Source organism: Calliphora vicina, chromosome 4 (assembly GCF_958450345.1).
Source record: "Calliphora vicina chromosome 4, idCalVici1.1, whole genome shotgun sequence".
In the NCBI taxonomy this organism is placed as follows: domain Eukaryota; kingdom Metazoa; phylum Arthropoda; class Insecta; order Diptera; family Calliphoridae; genus Calliphora; species Calliphora vicina.
The window spans coordinates 29,610,628-29,628,638 of NC_088783.1; the positions used below are offsets into that span (position 1 = coordinate 29,610,628).

General features: G+C 28.5%; 5 protein-coding genes across 6 annotated transcripts in view; 3 read left to right on the plus strand and 2 right to left on the minus strand.

The window, feature by feature from the left end:
- Positions 1-243: 243 nt before the first annotated feature.
- On the minus strand, positions 244-2,424 carry LOC135957255 (uncharacterized). Its single transcript, XM_065507968.1, has 2 exons — positions 2,239-2,424; positions 244-1,331 (listed from the first exon to the last, which is right to left on the minus strand). Exons 1-2 carry the CDS (start codon positions 2,311-2,313, stop codon positions 378-380), a joined length of 1,029 nt encoding a protein of 342 aa, XP_065364040.1. The 5' UTR covers positions 2,314-2,424; the 3' UTR covers positions 244-377.
- Positions 2,425-2,868: 444 nt separating this feature from the next.
- Polr3I (RNA polymerase III subunit I) lies at positions 2,869-3,711 on the plus strand. The gene is made up of 3 exons (XM_065508935.1): positions 2,869-2,954; positions 3,018-3,285; positions 3,344-3,711. Exons 1-3 carry the CDS (start codon positions 2,947-2,949, stop codon positions 3,443-3,445), a joined length of 378 nt encoding a protein of 125 aa, XP_065365007.1. The 5' UTR covers positions 2,869-2,946; the 3' UTR covers positions 3,446-3,711.
- DENR (density-regulated protein) lies at positions 3,457-4,302 on the minus strand. Its single transcript, XM_065508934.1, has 3 exons — positions 4,099-4,302; positions 3,774-4,029; positions 3,457-3,710 (listed from the first exon to the last, which is right to left on the minus strand). The coding sequence occupies exons 1-3, from the start codon at positions 4,210-4,212 to the stop codon at positions 3,526-3,528; spliced, it is 555 nt and encodes a 184-aa protein (XP_065365006.1). The 5' UTR covers positions 4,213-4,302; the 3' UTR covers positions 3,457-3,525.
- Positions 4,303-4,885: 583 nt separating this feature from the next.
- Positions 4,886-6,551, plus strand: Nprl2 (Nitrogen permease regulator-like 2). Its single transcript, XM_065507205.1, has 5 exons — positions 4,886-5,042; positions 5,101-5,352; positions 5,412-5,532; positions 5,609-5,745; positions 5,823-6,551. Exons 1-5 carry the CDS (start codon positions 4,932-4,934, stop codon positions 6,375-6,377), a joined length of 1,176 nt encoding a protein of 391 aa, XP_065363277.1. The 5' UTR covers positions 4,886-4,931; the 3' UTR covers positions 6,378-6,551.
- Positions 6,552-11,654: 5,103 nt separating this feature from the next.
- The window catches only part of RhoGAP15B (RhoGAP_ARAP and RA_ARAPs domain-containing protein RhoGAP15B), a 49,737-nt gene continuing 43,380 nt past the window's right edge, over positions 11,655-18,011 (plus strand). Inside the window, exon 1 of one of the 2 annotated variants that reach the window (XM_065509050.1) lies at positions 11,655-12,415. The gene's annotated coding sequence lies outside the window, so the exon portion shown is untranslated. The remainder of the gene's footprint in view (positions 12,416-18,011) is intronic. The other variant, XM_065509052.1, reaches the window with a different exon arrangement.

Below are 18,011 nucleotides of genomic sequence, written 5' to 3' on the forward strand. Positions count from 1 at the left end.
CAACAAACATACAAAGAAACATCTGTAAAATAGTACGCATTCATAATTTGTGCATAGAAAAATATGTGCCGCAATGCTTGTCATCTGTGAAACATTGTTAACTTGTTTTAAAACAAAAATGAAAGGTTTTAAATTGCAAATATTTTATGTGTGTATTTTACTCCTTTTTTCTTTATTTGTTTTTTTTTTTTCTTTTGGTGTATACAAACAATATATAAAGTTTCTTTTTGGGTTTAATCTCATGTTTAATAAAATATATTTTACAAATTGTTAATTAAGAAATAAATAAATTTAAATAATATTTAAAAGATACTAAAAATACTTAACAACTACAATGTCAGTCGTCTTCCGATTTAATAAATAGATGAATATATTAATTAATAAATATCCTTTTTGGTTTTAAGTGTGCCATACATTAAGACTTTGGCATTAACATTTTTACAGCCCGATTTAAGGGGATCAATTGTTTCAACAATTTCGTCATAGTCTTGTGTTCTCAGTGTCACATTCTCAATTTCAGCTTCACGTTTTATACAATCTCTCAAATCAGACTCATTAAAGGATTTAAAATTTATTATATTGCAATCGGGCAAGGATTGTAATAAATCTCTTTGTGTGGCATATGCTTGTGCAGTTAACATTGTATTTAAATTAAATACATAAAATAATACAACACGTTTCTGTTGCTTGTTATTGGCTTCAATCAACAACTGATTGATTATGGGTATAGCACCATGATCACAGGCTTGCAAATTCTCAATGACTAACAAATTGTGTCCGCATTCTGAGAGATTTTCTATAAGAATCCTTATTAAATGGAATTTTTCAGCATCATCATTGACATAAGTATTCCAGGCGTAAGTGTGCACATTTTCATGCCAGGGAAAATTTTGCTGCAACGCTTCTATAAATAGAGATTTTCCCACACCTGTTGGTCCCACTAGCGCAATGGCATTCAAATCGCTTTCATTTCGTAGGGCCACCTCAATTTTTTGCATTGCCTGTTCCTGATGCAATATACGATTTTGTTTTATACTTGCAAATAATGTGGCAGTGTCAAGTTGTTGCTTTTGATCGCAGTAATTATTTTTACCATGCACTATTTCTGTGTATTGATTGCGATAATTTTTAATAAACTCTTTGAGCATTTGTTTTGTGTTGGAATTATTTTGTGTAAAATAATGACCCATTAGTAGGGCGATAGTAAAGGTTATTAAAGTTAAAACTATTAAAATACGTTTACATTTGTTGGCTGATTTAATTTTATTTTTTTCCATATCGCCGGAATCTACTAGTCGACGAAGTTTTTTACGTTTGTGTGTTTTTGGCTTCTGAAATAATAGTTGGGTGGAAAAAGGATTTGAGTTATTTTATATTGTTTCATAGAACTTGTTATTTGCCTAGTTTGTATAAGCCCTTTGATTTCACATTTTCACTTGTTAATATCTACAATTGTATTTTTTAAGAACAAATCTAATTTATGGGCGCAAGGAAAAATAAAAAAATACCTACTTTGTAGTGGGAGGTAGGAAGGTGAATATTATTTCGCCGGTCCAATTTTCCGAGCTATGGACCTATGAATAGTTTTATATTTCAGCTTTAAAATTCTAAATTATTAAACATTATTAATAACATAAAAACATTGGAGTCCCATATATCCGAAAATATGAACTCAACAAAAACAAATATAAGATGTAGGTACCTCCGGTAAAAATTTGGTAACGAGCCGAAGTTACGCCCATAAACTAGAGTTTAGCTAAGATCTATGCTGACCACTTGAAGAATACTTATAAGTAAATAGTTTTATAAAACAACTTTAAACTCCCGATTTTTAAGATGGCTACAAACAAAATCTAATAGAAAATACTATATGTTTTATGTAGAAAATTTTCAGCATTTAGATTCAGTAACACATTCCAAGATAAATAAAGGTATTTATTGCTTTTGAAAGGTATTTATTGCTTCATAGAAATAATTACTGTATATTGGTAAAAAATTATTTCTTTAAGTGATTTCTGTCCTTAACAAAACTTTGGTTATGTTCAAAATTAAAAAATTTTAAAAATGGTGGCTTAAACTAGATTTTTACCTAGATCTATTATAAAGTTTTGATTTTTATTATATTATAGTTTGTAAGATATAATTCTAATAAAAGTTCAATTTTCCAATATCTCATCTTCCTACATTAACATAACATAACTAAAGGTCCTTTTTTTAATTTAAATAATTTTCACCAACCTCTAAACTTTGGCAGGGGCCGACAACCTGAATCGTTTCGTCCATATCACATTCCATCATAGTTTCCTCATCCATTGTTTTATTTATATTGACGACTTCTAAAATTTGCTTATTAAAGTTTAAATATCGATATTTTTACTGTAAATTTACTTATTAAACAAAAAATTTTACACAAAACTAAACATTTATGGCAGACGAATAAATGAAAATAAAAATTGGCGCGTTTAAGAGGTGCCAGATATTTTTTTAACAATAACAAACCAAGGCGAATTAGTATAAGGTGGTCGCAGTTCTACAAAACAACAATTGGTCTTATCAAATGTCAAAATACAAAAATGAAAAATTTTTATTAAAACTTAATTTAGTGTAGATAATTGAATAGGGGGCGTAACTTATTTATGTGAAAAATAAATATTTTGTTAAGAACCATACTAAATATCTACATATTGAAATATAAAAACATGATTTGACAGTCGCGAATACCAAACAAGCGAAAAAAGAAAACAGCTGTTTCATTGGCTTCAGCTTGTATGAATTCGCCTTGAACAAACAGTACATAATAAAGATGCCATATTTTACACTTTATTCCAAATATCACGGCAACTCTATGAATGATGCCATATTAAATGCATTTGTTTACACGAGATAGTATTGGAGCACACAAAAAATTATAAACAATTGTAAACATACACAAATTATTCTACTAAAATGGAAATGTAAGTTTTTTTTAAATTATTAGCTGCTATTTACTTATCAAGAACTTCTCTTTAATCATTTAGAGTTAATCCCTGCTTTTCCGTGGTCTCCAATTTCGAGGTAATGGAGTGTCTTAAAAATATTAAAGACACCAAAAAGAAATATGGTTTAAGGAATTTAGCAACAATTACCTATGAAACACTGCAATTTTTAGAGGAATCACCATGTAAACATCAAAATCGTGAAACAATTTTGGCTTTTATTAATGACATGCAGCCATACAAACTGACCACAAACGAATGTCTCATGATGGTCAACGATCCACCTTCAAGTGCTCTGCACATACAACTGGTAGGTTTTATTGAAGATTATAAATTAAATTATAACAAGATTTTTTTTTAATTGTTAGCTTATTGAAGACAGCGAAGAACGTTTGACGGAAGAACAAGTAGCTAAAATAATTGAAATAGCCAAAACCCATTTCCCTGGACCACCACAAGAGTCAAATTAAGAAAATAAATGTTATTTTTTATTTATTTAAAATGCTTCTAGTTTTTTATTGTTTCTGTTAAGCATTGTGAAAATAATATTTTAACGCTTTTGATCTCCTAAATCTTCAATATAATCGGCATCAACTTCAGGCCATTTATCGGGAATAACATCGAATAGATCATCTTTGACATCGCCCTGAATGACAATTTCATCTTCGCCTGTTACCGAAGAACCACATGCAAATTTTGAGCCAAAGAATTTGGCAGCCACCTTCAAATCGATTTCTTTACAAAAAATAAAATCAAGTTAATCAAAAATATAATTTAATGTAATGCCTTCAAGCTTACCAAAAGTACTTAAACCAGTTACCACTGTTACAGACTTCTTCTTGCCTCTTGGAGCTCTTGACACTGTAATTCTTTTGTTTACCTCTTCTTTCTTCTTGATTTTCATTAAACCTTTACCACCACGTTTTTGTCTTTTCTTGTCATCATCTGTGCCATCGCCGGCTTCTTCCTCCAATATCACTCGCTCAAACTCTGTTGGTAAATTCTTTTCCAACCAAGCTTTACATTTTTCATATTCAGGATAATATTCACAATACTTTGAATGAGAAAAATTTTATTATTTTTAAATTGATATTGCAATTATTTGCATTTTGCATGCACTTACCTCTATGGGCATGGAACAGTTACCACAATATTTCACCACTAAGGGATAAGTAACACCCTCTCGTGGTCCTAACTTAAGTTTTTCAGCTACAGGATTTATTGCTACTTCTGTCATGTTTAATTGTGCTTTTTTGGTTTAAATAATTAATTTTATTCTAATAAAAAAAGATTTTGCAAAAATATCTTGAACAAGTAATTTTAGCAGCTGTAGTATATAGTTTATATAAATATCAGCTTTCGTATAGGTGAGGAATTTGGCAACTCATGTTTACGTTATATTTTTTGGTAAAATTTATCCCGTTTTAACGTACGAATGATATATTTTTATGATTTCTTTGGATTTTTTTAAATTGATGTTTGTTGCATAATACTTTATGTTAAAAAATCTTATTGAGGATTTTTTGGATTTTTTTAAATTGATGTTTGTTGCATAATACTTTATGTTAAAAAATCTTATTGAGTAACACTTGAATTTAGATTTGTTATCTGTTACATTATACTCTTCAGCATGAGTGATACAGGGTATGTAAAATTTGTCATTCTGTTTATAATTAGTATTTTTTTTAAATTTATCATGTTAAAACAAAGATTTTTTATTTGTGATATATCGTAAAAAAGTTACGATATAAATACACTTATAGAAATAACCTTTTGTATATGTTAAGCGAAATAAATTTCACAATATGTTCCTTTTGTTTATAACGTGATGTGGAGGGGTAATCATCTGTTTCTTAAAATTGTTTATCAAAATTCTGCTTTAATTTTACAGTTAAAAGTTATGTTTAATAAACAACGATAAACAACAAATTAAATAAATATAGATAAAATAAAATAATGCAGCCAAATAATAAACAATATTATGAAGGATGTGGCAAAGAGGGTCAAATACGTTGTATATTTTTAAGTGAGTTTCATGCCACTGCCGGCTCCAAGATAAGTTGTCAGGTAAATAAATAAAGCTCAAATTTTTTACAACAAACTTTATTAACTTTGTTCCATCAAGGTTCCTCCCGACTATGTACCTAAAGACATTTTTGATGCAATTAATGTTTATATTATACCCAAACCACATCTGCAAAGATGTATTTTAACCGTTAATGCGATGGATATGAAAATTGTCGGTTACCCGGTGGGTATTGAAGATCAGCAAAAATATGCCCGTAATGCCTTTTTATTCAATTTATGCTTTGTATGCGATTCATGGGCACGATCGGTGCAATATGAACCAGTGGTTAAAAAGTTGTCGGAGTATTTGGTAATTATTAGCACTACTGCAGCATCAAAATGCAGTTTTAACATTTTTTTTAATTTCAGATTATGATGGAAGAAGAAAATTGTTTTCTCTCCAAGGAGGATGATAATAAACTTAAACTGAAAAAGATATTTGAAACAGTAATAAATGATTTAAATGAAAAGAAAGTCACCACAATTGTGGGTAAGTTTATTTTAGTAAGAAAATTGTACGAATATAAAAAACTAATTACATGCACTGATTTTTTTTTGGAATATAGAGGGTGATACTACAATTTACTTAAAAATTGTTACACATAAACCAGATCCTCCCGTAGTTAAAGATCATATGGTGCCCCTGCTATTAGTAGACTTTAAAAATACACCATTGGAAAATTGGGACTTAACCACACAACAAGTAAATCTATTCAATACAAATATTCTTACTTAAAATTCGTATAAACCTACATACCTATTTTGTTATTTTCATTTCAGATTCTTCCCTATATAAATGGCATTAATCACATAGCTCGTATTGCTGCCGAGGCAGATGTTGAAACGAATTTAGTTAAATCTTGTGTTCAGAATTTGGTCTACTATGGTGTTGTACAACTTCTACCCATACTAAAGTATAGCAATGTTTATATGACTCAGAATCTTAAAAGTCTTATTCAAAGCACTTCCCTCACTAATGCCTGCCGCAAATATGTCGCCTTAAATCCCGATAAAGCAAAACCTACTATACAAAAAATATTTCTATTTTACGCCTCAATGACACATGGCGTTACCCTAAGAGCTATATGCCAAAGACTTTCTCCACAAAATCATAATATTGATGAAAGGAAATTAGTAATATTTGGCTTGCAACACAAGTTTATACGTTGCATACATAAATATCCAGTTTTTACGGGATCTGTTCCATCGGGAAGACAAAAAATGTATACAGGATTATCGAATTTTGATGAAATATGTTGCAAGACTGGTTTATCGCCATCGTGTATTGAGAAGGATATTGATAAAGATACAAATGTTACTGTCATATGGAAATAATGTGGTGTGTATGAGTTTGTTTTATTGTTTAAACCAGTAGTTATAGAAAATTTGCATGAATATTGTTATAGAATATAAAAATAGTTGTAGTATTCGTAATAAAATAATTATGATTTATTTGTAATATGCATAATTCGTGTTATTTGAAAAATACATGATCATTGCCTAAAATTAGTTAATTTTTTTTTAATTTGTGGGTTTTTCTTTTGGATCATTGATGTTAATTTGTAAACATCTAGATACATATCCAGACATTTTTCTCGCTTGAAAATGATTGCGACTAACGGAGCGTTAATATACGAATCGAAAGTGATTCCGTGTCGGTCGGTATAGGCAAAATTAACTTTCAAAAGCAGTAGTCACCTGATAATTGTATTCATTGTCTGCAAAAACATTCACAGATAAATCGTAGAAGCACTTAGTTCAGTCAAACATCTGAATAAAAAATGAACAACTGAACAAAAAGAACAAAACTTGTTGTTGGTTGTAGTGGACTGATTAGGCAGAATTAGTAATAACTGAAATATTTATATGTATATATAGTAGGGTATTGAATCGAATAATTTCTTACGAATAATTATTCGAACAACTTAAAAATAACTATTTTCGAATAATTCGAATAATTTTATGTAGAATAATCAAAAAAAAAAACGAATAAATGTTTAAATTTATTAAATTGCTTCAAATTTTTCAAAAATTCCAAATTTAAATGACTTACAAAAATTGTATTGTTTCTGAAATTCGACATATAACTCATATAAATATATAAATATTACTGCAAGAAGTTGCAATTATAATAACAAGTATTTTAAAATGTTTAATATAGAATTAGAACCAATGAAAATAAAATGTACGGAATAATATATTTGTTATTTAGTAAAAAAAAATGCTAAATGATTTTGGAATTGATTTCGATTTCGGTGGCTGTAGTGTGAACATATGCTGGTGAAAAATTAGCAGAATCGCAATTAATCAAAATATTTTCTTAAATTAAAGTGGTGAAGAAAGAGATGGTGAATGTGATTTTGGAACGGTCGTCGAAAGTGATATTGAGGATGACATTTATAATTATTACGTTGAACGTTAAACATCGTTGTTTAACATGGTAATAATCTTCTTGCGTATTTATAAATGCGTCAATCATGCACTGTCTGACTTCATATTATCTACGTTCACTGACAATGATATCAAAATTTTGAAAGTTTTGTGTTATTCCCTAAGGCCTATTGATTAAGCAAAGATGCGGCAACGTTGATAGAACTGCGGGTATAATATAATTTGTTGTAAATAATTTAGAAAAAGTGATTAAATCAATTGCTAAAGAATTAGTTACCCATTTTAAAACCCGAATTAATAAACAAAGTAAAAAAGCTCTTAATACGTTTATAGTGTACTTGAATTCAGGATAATTTCCAACAAGTTCACATTTTTTAAAGCATATCACCAAAATGGAAACTAAAGCGGTTGCTAGTCAATTGTTTTGTAGATTTCGGGAGGGAATCTAATCAGAATATTTCTGATGAAAATTAATTCATGGACTTTGTTTTCAACAATAACAATAAAATATTAAAAACCCTTAAAAAATTAATCGAATAATTCGAAGAATTTAAAATCTCTTATTCGAATTATTCGTTTTATTCGAACAAGAGAAAAATGGAATTTGAATACCCTAATATATAGTATTTTTTGTATGAAAAAATTATATTTTATCGGTTAAATAATCCTAAACAATATTTCTACCGATATTATTTAAGGAATATGTAAGAAACAATTAAACTAATCATAAATGTTGTAAAAAAAACTGATGCATTTATTTATATTGCTCCTATTTCTGGTATACACTTGTGATGATTGGAACAATGTCCGATTTCTGGAGCACAGAAAAAATTGTCAAATTACATATCTGTGAACTTTTGACAAAACAACTTTTCAAACTTTTTAGGAGAGCACAAAAACTGTTGAATTTATCGATCAATATTTTATTATTTCTTTACTATTTGTCTCAAAGAATTATACAAAGGATAAATAATAAAATAATTATCGATAAATTCCACAGCTTTTGCGAATTAAGTTGTTTTGTCAAAAACAAATCAACAACAACTCCAAATAAGTCGATTTGTTTTTTTATGATATCTCAGAAACTAATATTCGTAGGAAGAAGCAGATTATTGTTTGAAAAGTTAGTTTTATTATAAAAAAAACTAAGATATTTTCTTATCTCGACTGTTTTGTCCAAACTCCACAGATGTATTCCATAACTAGTTGCATATTAATATCAACCAAGAATTAATTCTCTTTCCTTTCTGACAATTTCAATGTTTACAAATGTTCATCTTTTCATTGTTCTACTTCATAATTGATCATAAAATTCTATGATTGGCCAAGTATCATCCACTTAATTGCTACAAATAGGGTTTGTATATAAGTATCTAGATATGAATGTACGTACATATGTGTTTATACTTTAAATACTTATGCACTTAATGCCATCATTAGAGTGACAATCAGTTGTATGGAAAAAATTTTTTGTTAAAATTTTGAAGAGTGCCGGGTGGAATATTGTGACACTATGCCTAAAAGTTAAGTGCTGAAAATTTGAGCCAAATCGGTCAACGATTTCTGGACGCGCATCGAGGTCAAAGTTCAGATATATGCAAAATTATACTATTTATATGGAATAAATAGGTGAAACTCGTTAAATTTCTGCATTGTTTTCTAGAAATGTATAGATTTATTTATATTAATGAATATTACATTAAAAAAAATTTTTTGGAAGTTAACCCTGCATCTCCTTTGGGTCAAAATGACCCAAAAACTGTATTATTGCCAAAATTGAGGAAAAATGCAAATTTTTCAGATATTTTAAAAATTTTGCTACTAAATAAATACTTTTGCAATTGAATGCAAAATAATCGAAATGTGTACGTAATTATCGTTGTAATGAGATATAAATGACAAAATTTGGTTAAAAAATGTTAAAGTTATTACAAATTCGCCAGACCATTAACGTGTTTCAGGCCACTTGAACAAAAAATTTAGGAAAAAAAATTAACATATTTCGAGAAAAATTAAAATAAAAGCTAATTTTTATTTAAAATATGTCCGTATTTACTTGTGTATGAGTTTTTGTCTTCGTAGGATACCGTTAACCTATTCGCAGGTATGGCCAAAAAAAATTATTTTTTTTAACGGCTGTTTCGAATCTCCATTTTCAAATTTTTAAAAATTTTGTTAAACAAATTTCAGAATTTTTTGATCATCACATTGGGATTTATTGAGATCAAAATAGGGAATAAAAATATGAAAAAATTATGTCAATACCTCTTCCAGTTTTTCCGTACCTGCGATTTAAATTTTGCGATTTTCAAGAAAAACTATTTTTTTGTCCATATTTAGGCGAATGAGCCCAATTTCCTTAATGTTATAAATTTTAATTAAAACCTATTCATAATATTATAGTCCCTGTAATTTTAAATATGGTCTGAAAGTTTTACTAAAATCGGAAAACGATAACCTTAAATCGTGAAGGTCAAAGGTCAAATTTTTCAATATTTTGAATTTCTAAAGAAAAGATGGCGAAATGTTATATATTTTTGGGCCGATTTTAATGAGACTTGAGGAAAGTATAACTTAAAGTCCAGAATTTAAAATAACGGCACAAAAATGGAATTTAACTCTTAGCAGCACTTGGGGTCCAAATTACCCTCAACATTTAAAATCACGAAAAACACAGCCATTTTGACCCCAAGTGCTCTTAAAGGACTAAATCCATTTTTGCACTGTTGTTGTAAATGTTAGACCCCAATGTATATTTTGCTCAAGTTTCATTAAAATCGGCCCAAAAATATATAACATTTCGCTATCTTTTCTTTAGAAATTCCAAATATTGAAAAATTTGACCTTTGACCTTCACGATTTAAGGTTATCGTTTTCCGATTTTAGTAAAACTTTCAGACCATATTTAAAATTACAAGGACTATAATATTATGAATAGGTTTTAGTTAAAGTTTATAACATTAAGGAAATTGGGCTCATTCGCCTAAATACGGACAAAAAATTTGTTTTTCTTGAAAATCGCAAAATTTAAATCGCAGGTACGGAAAAACTGTAAGAGGTATTGACATAATTTTTTCATATTTTTATTCCCTATTTTGATCTCAATAAATCCCAATGTGATGATCAAAAAATTCTGAAATTTCTTTAACAAAATTTTTAAAAATTTGAAAATGGAGATTCGAAACGGCCGTTAAAAAAAATATTTTTTTTTGGCCATACCAGCGAATAGGTTAACGATATCCTACGAAGACAAAAACTCGTACACAAGTAAATACGGATATATTTTAAATAAAAATTAGCCTTTATTTTAAATTTTCTCGAAATATGTTAATTTTTTTTCTAAATTTTATGTTCAAGTGGCCTGAAACACGTTAATGGTCTGGCGAATTTGTAATAACTTTAAAATTTTTTAACCAAATTTTGTCATTTATATCTCATTACAACGATAATTACGTACACATTTCGATTATTTTGCATTCAATTGCAAAAGTATTTATTTAGTAGCAAAATTTTTAAAATATCTGAAAAATTTGCATTTTTCCCGAATTTTGGCGATAATACAGTTTTTGGGTCATTTTGACCCAAAGGAGATGCAGGGTTAACTTCCAAAAAATTTTTTTTAATGTAATATTCATTAATATAAATAAATCTATACATTTCTAGAAAACAATGCAGAAATTTAACGAGTTTCACCTATTTATTCCATATAAATAGTATAATTTTGCATATATCTGAACTTTGACCTCGATGCGCGTCCAGAAATCGTTGCCCGATTTGGCTCAAATTTTCAGCACTTAACATTTAGGCCTAGTGTCACAATATTCCACCCGGCACTCTTTGAAATCTAAGAAAAAAAAATCGGCTGTCACTCTAGCCATCATATTGAAAATTCGATAAATTGAACTTTTAAGCAAAGATAAAAAAAACAAAGAAAAAAATGCTGGCTGAATATCAATTGGTGACATTTGCCAGAAAAAGAAAATGAGAGTTTATAACTTGAAATTTTATAGAGTCAAAGTCAATCGCCTGCTAAATAAACACTTGTGATTTAATAAGAGAAAAACTCAGAGCAAATTTAAAATATTTGTAATAAGAAAAAAATAGCAACTACTCCAAAGTATCCATAATAAATATGTACTACTATAATAATAACATAAAGAGACCGATTGAGGCACTCAATGTATATGGTATGGAAACTTATAGTCAGTCTATCAGTAACGTTCGGTCGGATAACATGTGTTCGGATAGTTAGACATTCAAAACGGTGGTAGTAATAATTTAAGAGGCCGGTTTTTTTTAAAGAGAGCTAGATACTTATACATTATAGCCTGTATATTTTTTGAAATTGTAAATGTGTATAAGAGTTTAGATTCTTTGTTGTTGTTTTTCTTGTTTTTGTGCGATGTTTCCTAAATGAAAACAAGATCGAAATACGATCGAATGTGTACATTCTTCTTCTTGAGCACTGGTCGGTCATTTATTCACAATATACAAAAAAAAAATAATAAAATATAATAAAGTAAAATGAAAAAACACTACTACTTTTCACAGTATTTGTGATAATGTGTCTATGTAAAAGATTTCTGTTGTGTTGTGAATCATCTGTTGAAAACAAATGGAAAAATATCAAACAAAACCTTTAGAAAATAAACAAAAAATTTAAAAAAGATAATTGAAAATTAAATATGTGAACAAAAAAATTGCCAACAAATTATAAAAAAAAATTTAGAGAAATTTCTAAACTAACAAAGTAACATAAACAAAAAATATATAATTTATCAATTGTATGCGAAAAGCATAAATAAATATATAAATTCGTAACAAACAGTCTACTCCAAAATCTCTCTTTTCTCTTTTTCACATAATATGTCATTATAAGTGTTTCTTTATTTTTAATAATTTGCCCATTTATTAATAAAAAATATCATCATAGATTTTATGATTAATTAAGTAAAAAACGTAATTGTCATAGAAAAAAGAAGGTAATTAAAATTTATATTATTAACTTTAATTTTCATACATTTCTTATAGTATCTAGTGTTATAATCATTTTTATGGGTTCATTATTTTTCTTTCTTTCTATTGTTAAGACTCTAAAATACACATTAATCATTCAATCTCTTCTATTGTTAAGCAGACAGACATTAAATTTTATTGAAAAAAAAAAACATGCATTACAACACTGCACACACCCGCATTCTATACTCGATTACACACTCATCTGTTTTCAGTATTTTATTTTATAATTGTGTTTTAAAACTTCTATTACTTACTTTGGGTAGTTGATTGTTCTTTATTTAATTTTTTTTACATCAGAAGTTCGTGCGATAAATTTTACTCATTTTCAAATTGTGAGCAAATGTTTTACTTTGTAATGTGAATAAATTGTTGTACTGGACTGAAGTTTAAAATGTTCGGTAAATATCATATGAAAGTATTAAGTCAAAGTACATCGAGAGTAGTCAAATCCATGTTAATTCAAAACTAGTTTTTAATTTTTCATAATATAATAAACAACAATAATGTATTTAAATAAAATACAGAATAAGTAGAAACTATTAAAAGCTACTGGCGAATGTCTGAGTCGATGGTTGTAATTTGTATAAAACTTCTTGTATAAATAATTCACAAATACTCGATATTTTCAATAACACAGTACAACATTTTTCAGTTCATTGCTTTGGGACTCAATTCTGACAATTGCACGTGAAAGTAGCTCCAAAAATAAGAACTTCTGCATCATTAGTTTTGTCAAGTTGGCTGCCGTAATAATTTAATGACCATACGAATTTTTTTTCCTCAAGGTGGATTTTTATCACTTTTTCTATATTTTAGCACGGTTATATCTCGTATACCGTACGAAATATCTCTTTTGTGGCTGAAGGAAAGTTGTAGATATTGAATAGTAGAAAAAAAGTACGGAACATACCTACCCGAAAAAGATGCATCCAGTGCCTTAAAATCGCAAAAATGCCCATTTTTTAAAAAAAAATTACCAATTTTTCACCTTTTTTGCTCAATAACTGGATTACAAATCCAATTATGGACCGATCACCATGAAATTAGGTCGCGTGATTTATGTCTATATGAAAGTTATTTATCATGAATTTTGTATGTATACCATCATTTTTAACAGATTTATGCACTTTAAAGTGATTTCCGTAAGCGGGACTTATATGGGAGCTATGAATTTTGTATATACATATTTGGAGCGAAATTTGTGTAGATACATATATAAATTAAACATTTATGACCGATAAAGTCCAATTTCGGGAGGACATTTGTATGGAGGCTAGGTGAAATAATGAACCGATTTCAGCCAATTTCAACAGGCTTCTTCCTTGGGCCGAACAAATTATATGTACCATATTTTTTTATGATCGGTCCATAATTAGTCATAGCTCTCATATAAGACACGCTTCCGAAAATCACTTTAAAGTGCATAAATCTGTTAAAAATTATGGTATACATACAAAATTCATGATAAATAACTTTCATATAGAAACAAATCACACGACCTAATTTCATGGTGATCGGTCCATAATTGGATTTGTAATTCAGTTATTGATCAAAAAAGGTGAAAAATTGGTAAAAAAAATTAAAAACAAGTAAGAGTGCTATATTCGGCTATGCCGAATCTTATATACCCTTCACCTTTGTTGTGGATGCATTATTATTTTTTATAATTAGTATATACATATGTATGTACATTGCCCACTTTCAGCGTACAGCATCCTAAATTTATCAAGAACACAAAAAACAACAACAACGCCAAACGAAACAAAACACCAAAAGAAAAAACAAAATACGCAAGCCAATGAAACCAACACACGTCCAAACATACGTTTAATTGTATAAAAAACAACAACGCCAAAAGAAACAAAACACACATACGATTTGTTGCTTTTTTGTCCAAACATACGATTTGTTGCTTTTTTGTCAAAAAAACCAACACACAACCAAACAAACGTTTAGTTGTATAAAAAACAACAACAACGCCAAAAGAAACAAAACACACAAAAAAACAAAATACACAAAACTTGCACATCCAAACATACGTTTTGTTGTTTTTTTGTCAAAGCATGCAATACATTGTGTTTTTTGATGAAATTTTCAGAGGTTGTCTCGGATTTTTGCTCATATCTCCGTTATTTATGGACGGATTTTGCTGATTTTAAATAGCAAAATTCTCGAAAGTATGTCTGACAGAATTGTTGAAGATTTGGATCCCGGAGATATCTGGGGCCTTCAGAAAATTGATTTCAACAGACAGACAGACGGACAGACAGACAGACAGACAGACAGACAGACAGACAGACAGACAGACAGACAGACGGACATTGCTTAATCGACTCCGCTATCTATAAGGATCCAGAATATATATACTTTATAGGGTCGGAAATGAAAAATGTAGAAATTACAAACGGAATGACAAACTTATATATACCCTTCTCACGAAGCTGAAGGGTATAAAAATGGGAATTTTTGCGATTTTTAATGCACTGGATGCACTTCTTTCGGGTAGGTATGTTCCGTACTTTTTTTCTACTATTCAATATCTACAACTTTCCTTCAGCCACAAAAGAGATACTCCGTACGGTATACGAGATATAACCGTGCTAAAATATAGAAAAAGTGATAAAAATGCACCTTGAGGAAAAAAATTCGTATGGCCATTAAATTTTTACGGCAGCCAACTTGACAAAACTAATGATGCAGAAGTTCTTATTTTTGGGGCTACTTTCACGTGCAATTGTCAGAATTGAGTCCCAAAATCATGTGTTGTACTGTGTAATAAATTAAATATTTTTTTGTTTATTTACATGATATTAAAATTATTATAAATATAAAGCCCATCAGCTATAATATTCAAAAATAAATTAAACAAATATAAAAAAACCTAGGTCATAAATGTCAGTAGATCTGATAAAGTCCTATCGATGAAAAACAAATCAAAATCACATTGAGGCCGATTTCAACAAATTTATATATATGCAGAGTATACATAAACAGAGTGACAATACATTGGAAACTTTTTTTGGAAAACTATATTCCTTAATTTCAAAAACATGCCCTTTTTTTCAAATATAAATGTTTACTAGGTTTTTCATTAAAATACAGTTTAACAAAAATACATTTTTAAAATGGGGTTATACTTCCTTAGTATTGTCAAAACAATGGAAACTTTTAAACTTCTACAAGGAAGTTGACTAAAACAAAAATAATATCAAAGAAATATAATATTTTAATTATAATATTTTACAGTTATTTCAATATTTATTTTATTTTGATAATTCCTGTGAAACCATCTGTGATAAATATTCAATTAATTAATCAGCAGTTTCAAAAAATTATATATAAATTACTCACCGGAGGTCAAAAATTGGAATCCGATTTGCGAAAATTTAAAAATTAAATAATAAACGATTTTAACGCTGGATTGAATTAAGAAACCATCTGTGATAAATATTCAATTAATAAATCGGCATTTTCAAAAAAATATTTAAAAACAAGTAAGAGAGCTATATTCGGCTGTGCCGAATCTTATATACCCTTCACCAAATTAAAATTTTAAATATTTTTAGGTAAACAAAATTAATTATGTTTTAAAAAAAATTTTTAGAATTGTTTTTAGCAAAAAAAAACTTTTGGTAAAAAAAAAATTCGGGTTAAAAATCGAGGTTGTCCTTATATCTCAGCCATTTGTGGACCGATTTTCTCGATTTTAAATAGCAACCGAGTCTTAAGAATTCCGGAGATATTGATGTATGAATCGTGTATGTAAGTTATTTGGGGGCTTCGGAAAGTTGATTTCATCATACAGACAGACGGACATGGCTTAATCGACCCCGTTATCTATAAGGATCCAGAATATATATATACTTTATAGGGTGAAAATTACAAACGGAATGACAAACTTATAAATACCCTTCTCACGAAGGTGAAGGGTAAAATTACTCCCCGGAGGTCATCTATAATCTAAAAATGGGAATAATTTGGTATAAAAAATTCCCAGGAAAAGAATTATTTTTTATTATTTTCCGGGAATGGAAAAAGTCCGCGAAATTCTAATATAATACGTGTTGTGAAGTAGCCTGTCCAATAGAAAACCTATGGGAATCCTCGAAGGAAACTTTATCAGATGCAGTTAAAAGAGTATGACAAACAAGGGCTAAACAGAGTCACTAAAAGGGCCAGACAATTCTTGTTAAGATGAAATCTAATTTTCCATTGTTTTGTCAATACCATAATAATGATCACTTTTTAGTTTGCTTTGTATTATCAGAATATAATTAATTATGTTCTTTTGTTGATAAGTAAATAAAATTATATATTAATAATGAAATACTAAATATCTTAAGAATTTTCTTAGACTGTAACCTATTAATTGAATATTTAGAAACGTTTGTAATGTATTGTCAACCACTGTATATTAGATCTCAGGGGTTTGAAAGTCCTTGTGTTGTTAAACAAATGGTATTTGTCATAAATGAGTAGTGTAATCTATATTTCAGGAAACTACATATGGTTGAGTAATTCTGACGTTTTTCTCACTTGCATTGATTAATAGATTCTGGTTATAAATTTATTTGTAGAATATACTTGCTATGAAGCTACTCGTTTTTAATGTTTTCATTTGAATGATTAATAAAAATATCCAATAAAACGTGCTGTTTTTTATATTAGTAAAACCTCATCAAAGCTTCGAAGGAATTAATTCTTCAATTTAATTCTTAAATGTTTTCAAAATCAAATTAAATTTGATGTCATAGTTTTAATTTCTTATTACTTCCTACTTAATTCTTTTAAGGATTTATGCTTTATAGAGTTAATTCTTTATTAAATCCGTCAAGTTTTCTTTAATTCAAATTAATACGAGATTGAGATGCATATGGGCACTGCTACACTTTCAATATATATTGTGATATTTGGATCGCGATCCATTGAAATGGATCACGCAAAATGAGGTTATTCTGCGATTTGGATCGCGATCCATCAATACCGTATGCTACACGTTCAATAAATATCGCGGTCAATATATATTGAACGTGTAGCAGTGCCCTATGGCTTCCACAATCTCGTATTTTGCAATGTCTTATTTTTTTTTTGTAATGGAAAAAAATGGAGAAACGTTGGACAAAGTCCATAGAGTCTAAAGGAGACTATGTTGAAAAATAAAATAACCTTTTTTCATTAAAAAACACATGGACTTTTTGACCCACCCCGTAGCCAAAAAAATTTATTGAATGATTAAAATTTTGTCTTCAATTTAAAGTTATTAGACAATTATTTTCAATTCATTTTGTAAACGATTAAAAACAAAACAAAACCCAATTAATGAAGGAAAAATATTTTCATTCAATATTAGATTTGAATTAAAAAAAAATTTAACCATTCAAAGGTTGAATGAATTTTATTATGATTCAATTCAACAATGAACGAATTATATTAAAAAAATGAATGAATTGCTGACATTTATTTAATTCTGAATTAAGATTTTAGTGAAAAAAGCTTAAATTGAATTAACTAATTCGTAGCTCTGAATCACATACATACACGTATGTAAGTGGATATAAA

Excerpts from the sequence above, each read along its gene's own strand:
- DENR (XM_065508934.1), bottom strand. The coding sequence starts at position 4,212 with ATGACAGAAGTAGCAATAAATCCTGTAGCTGAAAAACTTAAGTTAGGA. Across the intron at positions 4,030-4,098 it reads ACTGTTCCATGCCCATAGAG|TATTGTGAATATTATCCTGA; the intron begins GTAAGTGCATGC and ends TCTCATTCAAAG. Across the intron at positions 3,711-3,773 it reads AACTGGTTTAAGTACTTTTG|AAATCGATTTGAAGGTGGCT; the intron begins GTAAGCTTGAAG and ends TTTTTTGTAAAG.
- Nprl2 (XM_065507205.1), top strand. The coding sequence starts at position 4,932 with ATGCAGCCAAATAATAAACAATATTATGAAGGATGTGGCAAAGAGGGT. Across the intron at positions 5,043-5,100 it reads GCTCCAAGATAAGTTGTCAG|GTTCCTCCCGACTATGTACC; the intron begins GTAAATAAATAA and ends TGTTCCATCAAG. Across the intron at positions 5,353-5,411 it reads AAAAGTTGTCGGAGTATTTG|ATTATGATGGAAGAAGAAAA; the intron begins GTAATTATTAGC and ends TTTTAATTTCAG.
- LOC135957255 (XM_065507968.1), bottom strand. The coding sequence starts at position 2,313 with ATGGATGAGGAAACTATGATGGAATGTGATATGGACGAAACGATTCAG. Across the intron at positions 1,332-2,238 it reads GCCCCTGCCAAAGTTTAGAG|AAGCCAAAAACACACAAACG; the intron begins GTTGGTGAAAAT and ends CTATTATTTCAG.
- Polr3I (XM_065508935.1), top strand. Across the intron at positions 3,286-3,343 it reads GTGCTCTGCACATACAACTG|CTTATTGAAGACAGCGAAGA; the intron begins GTAGGTTTTATT and ends TTTAATTGTTAG.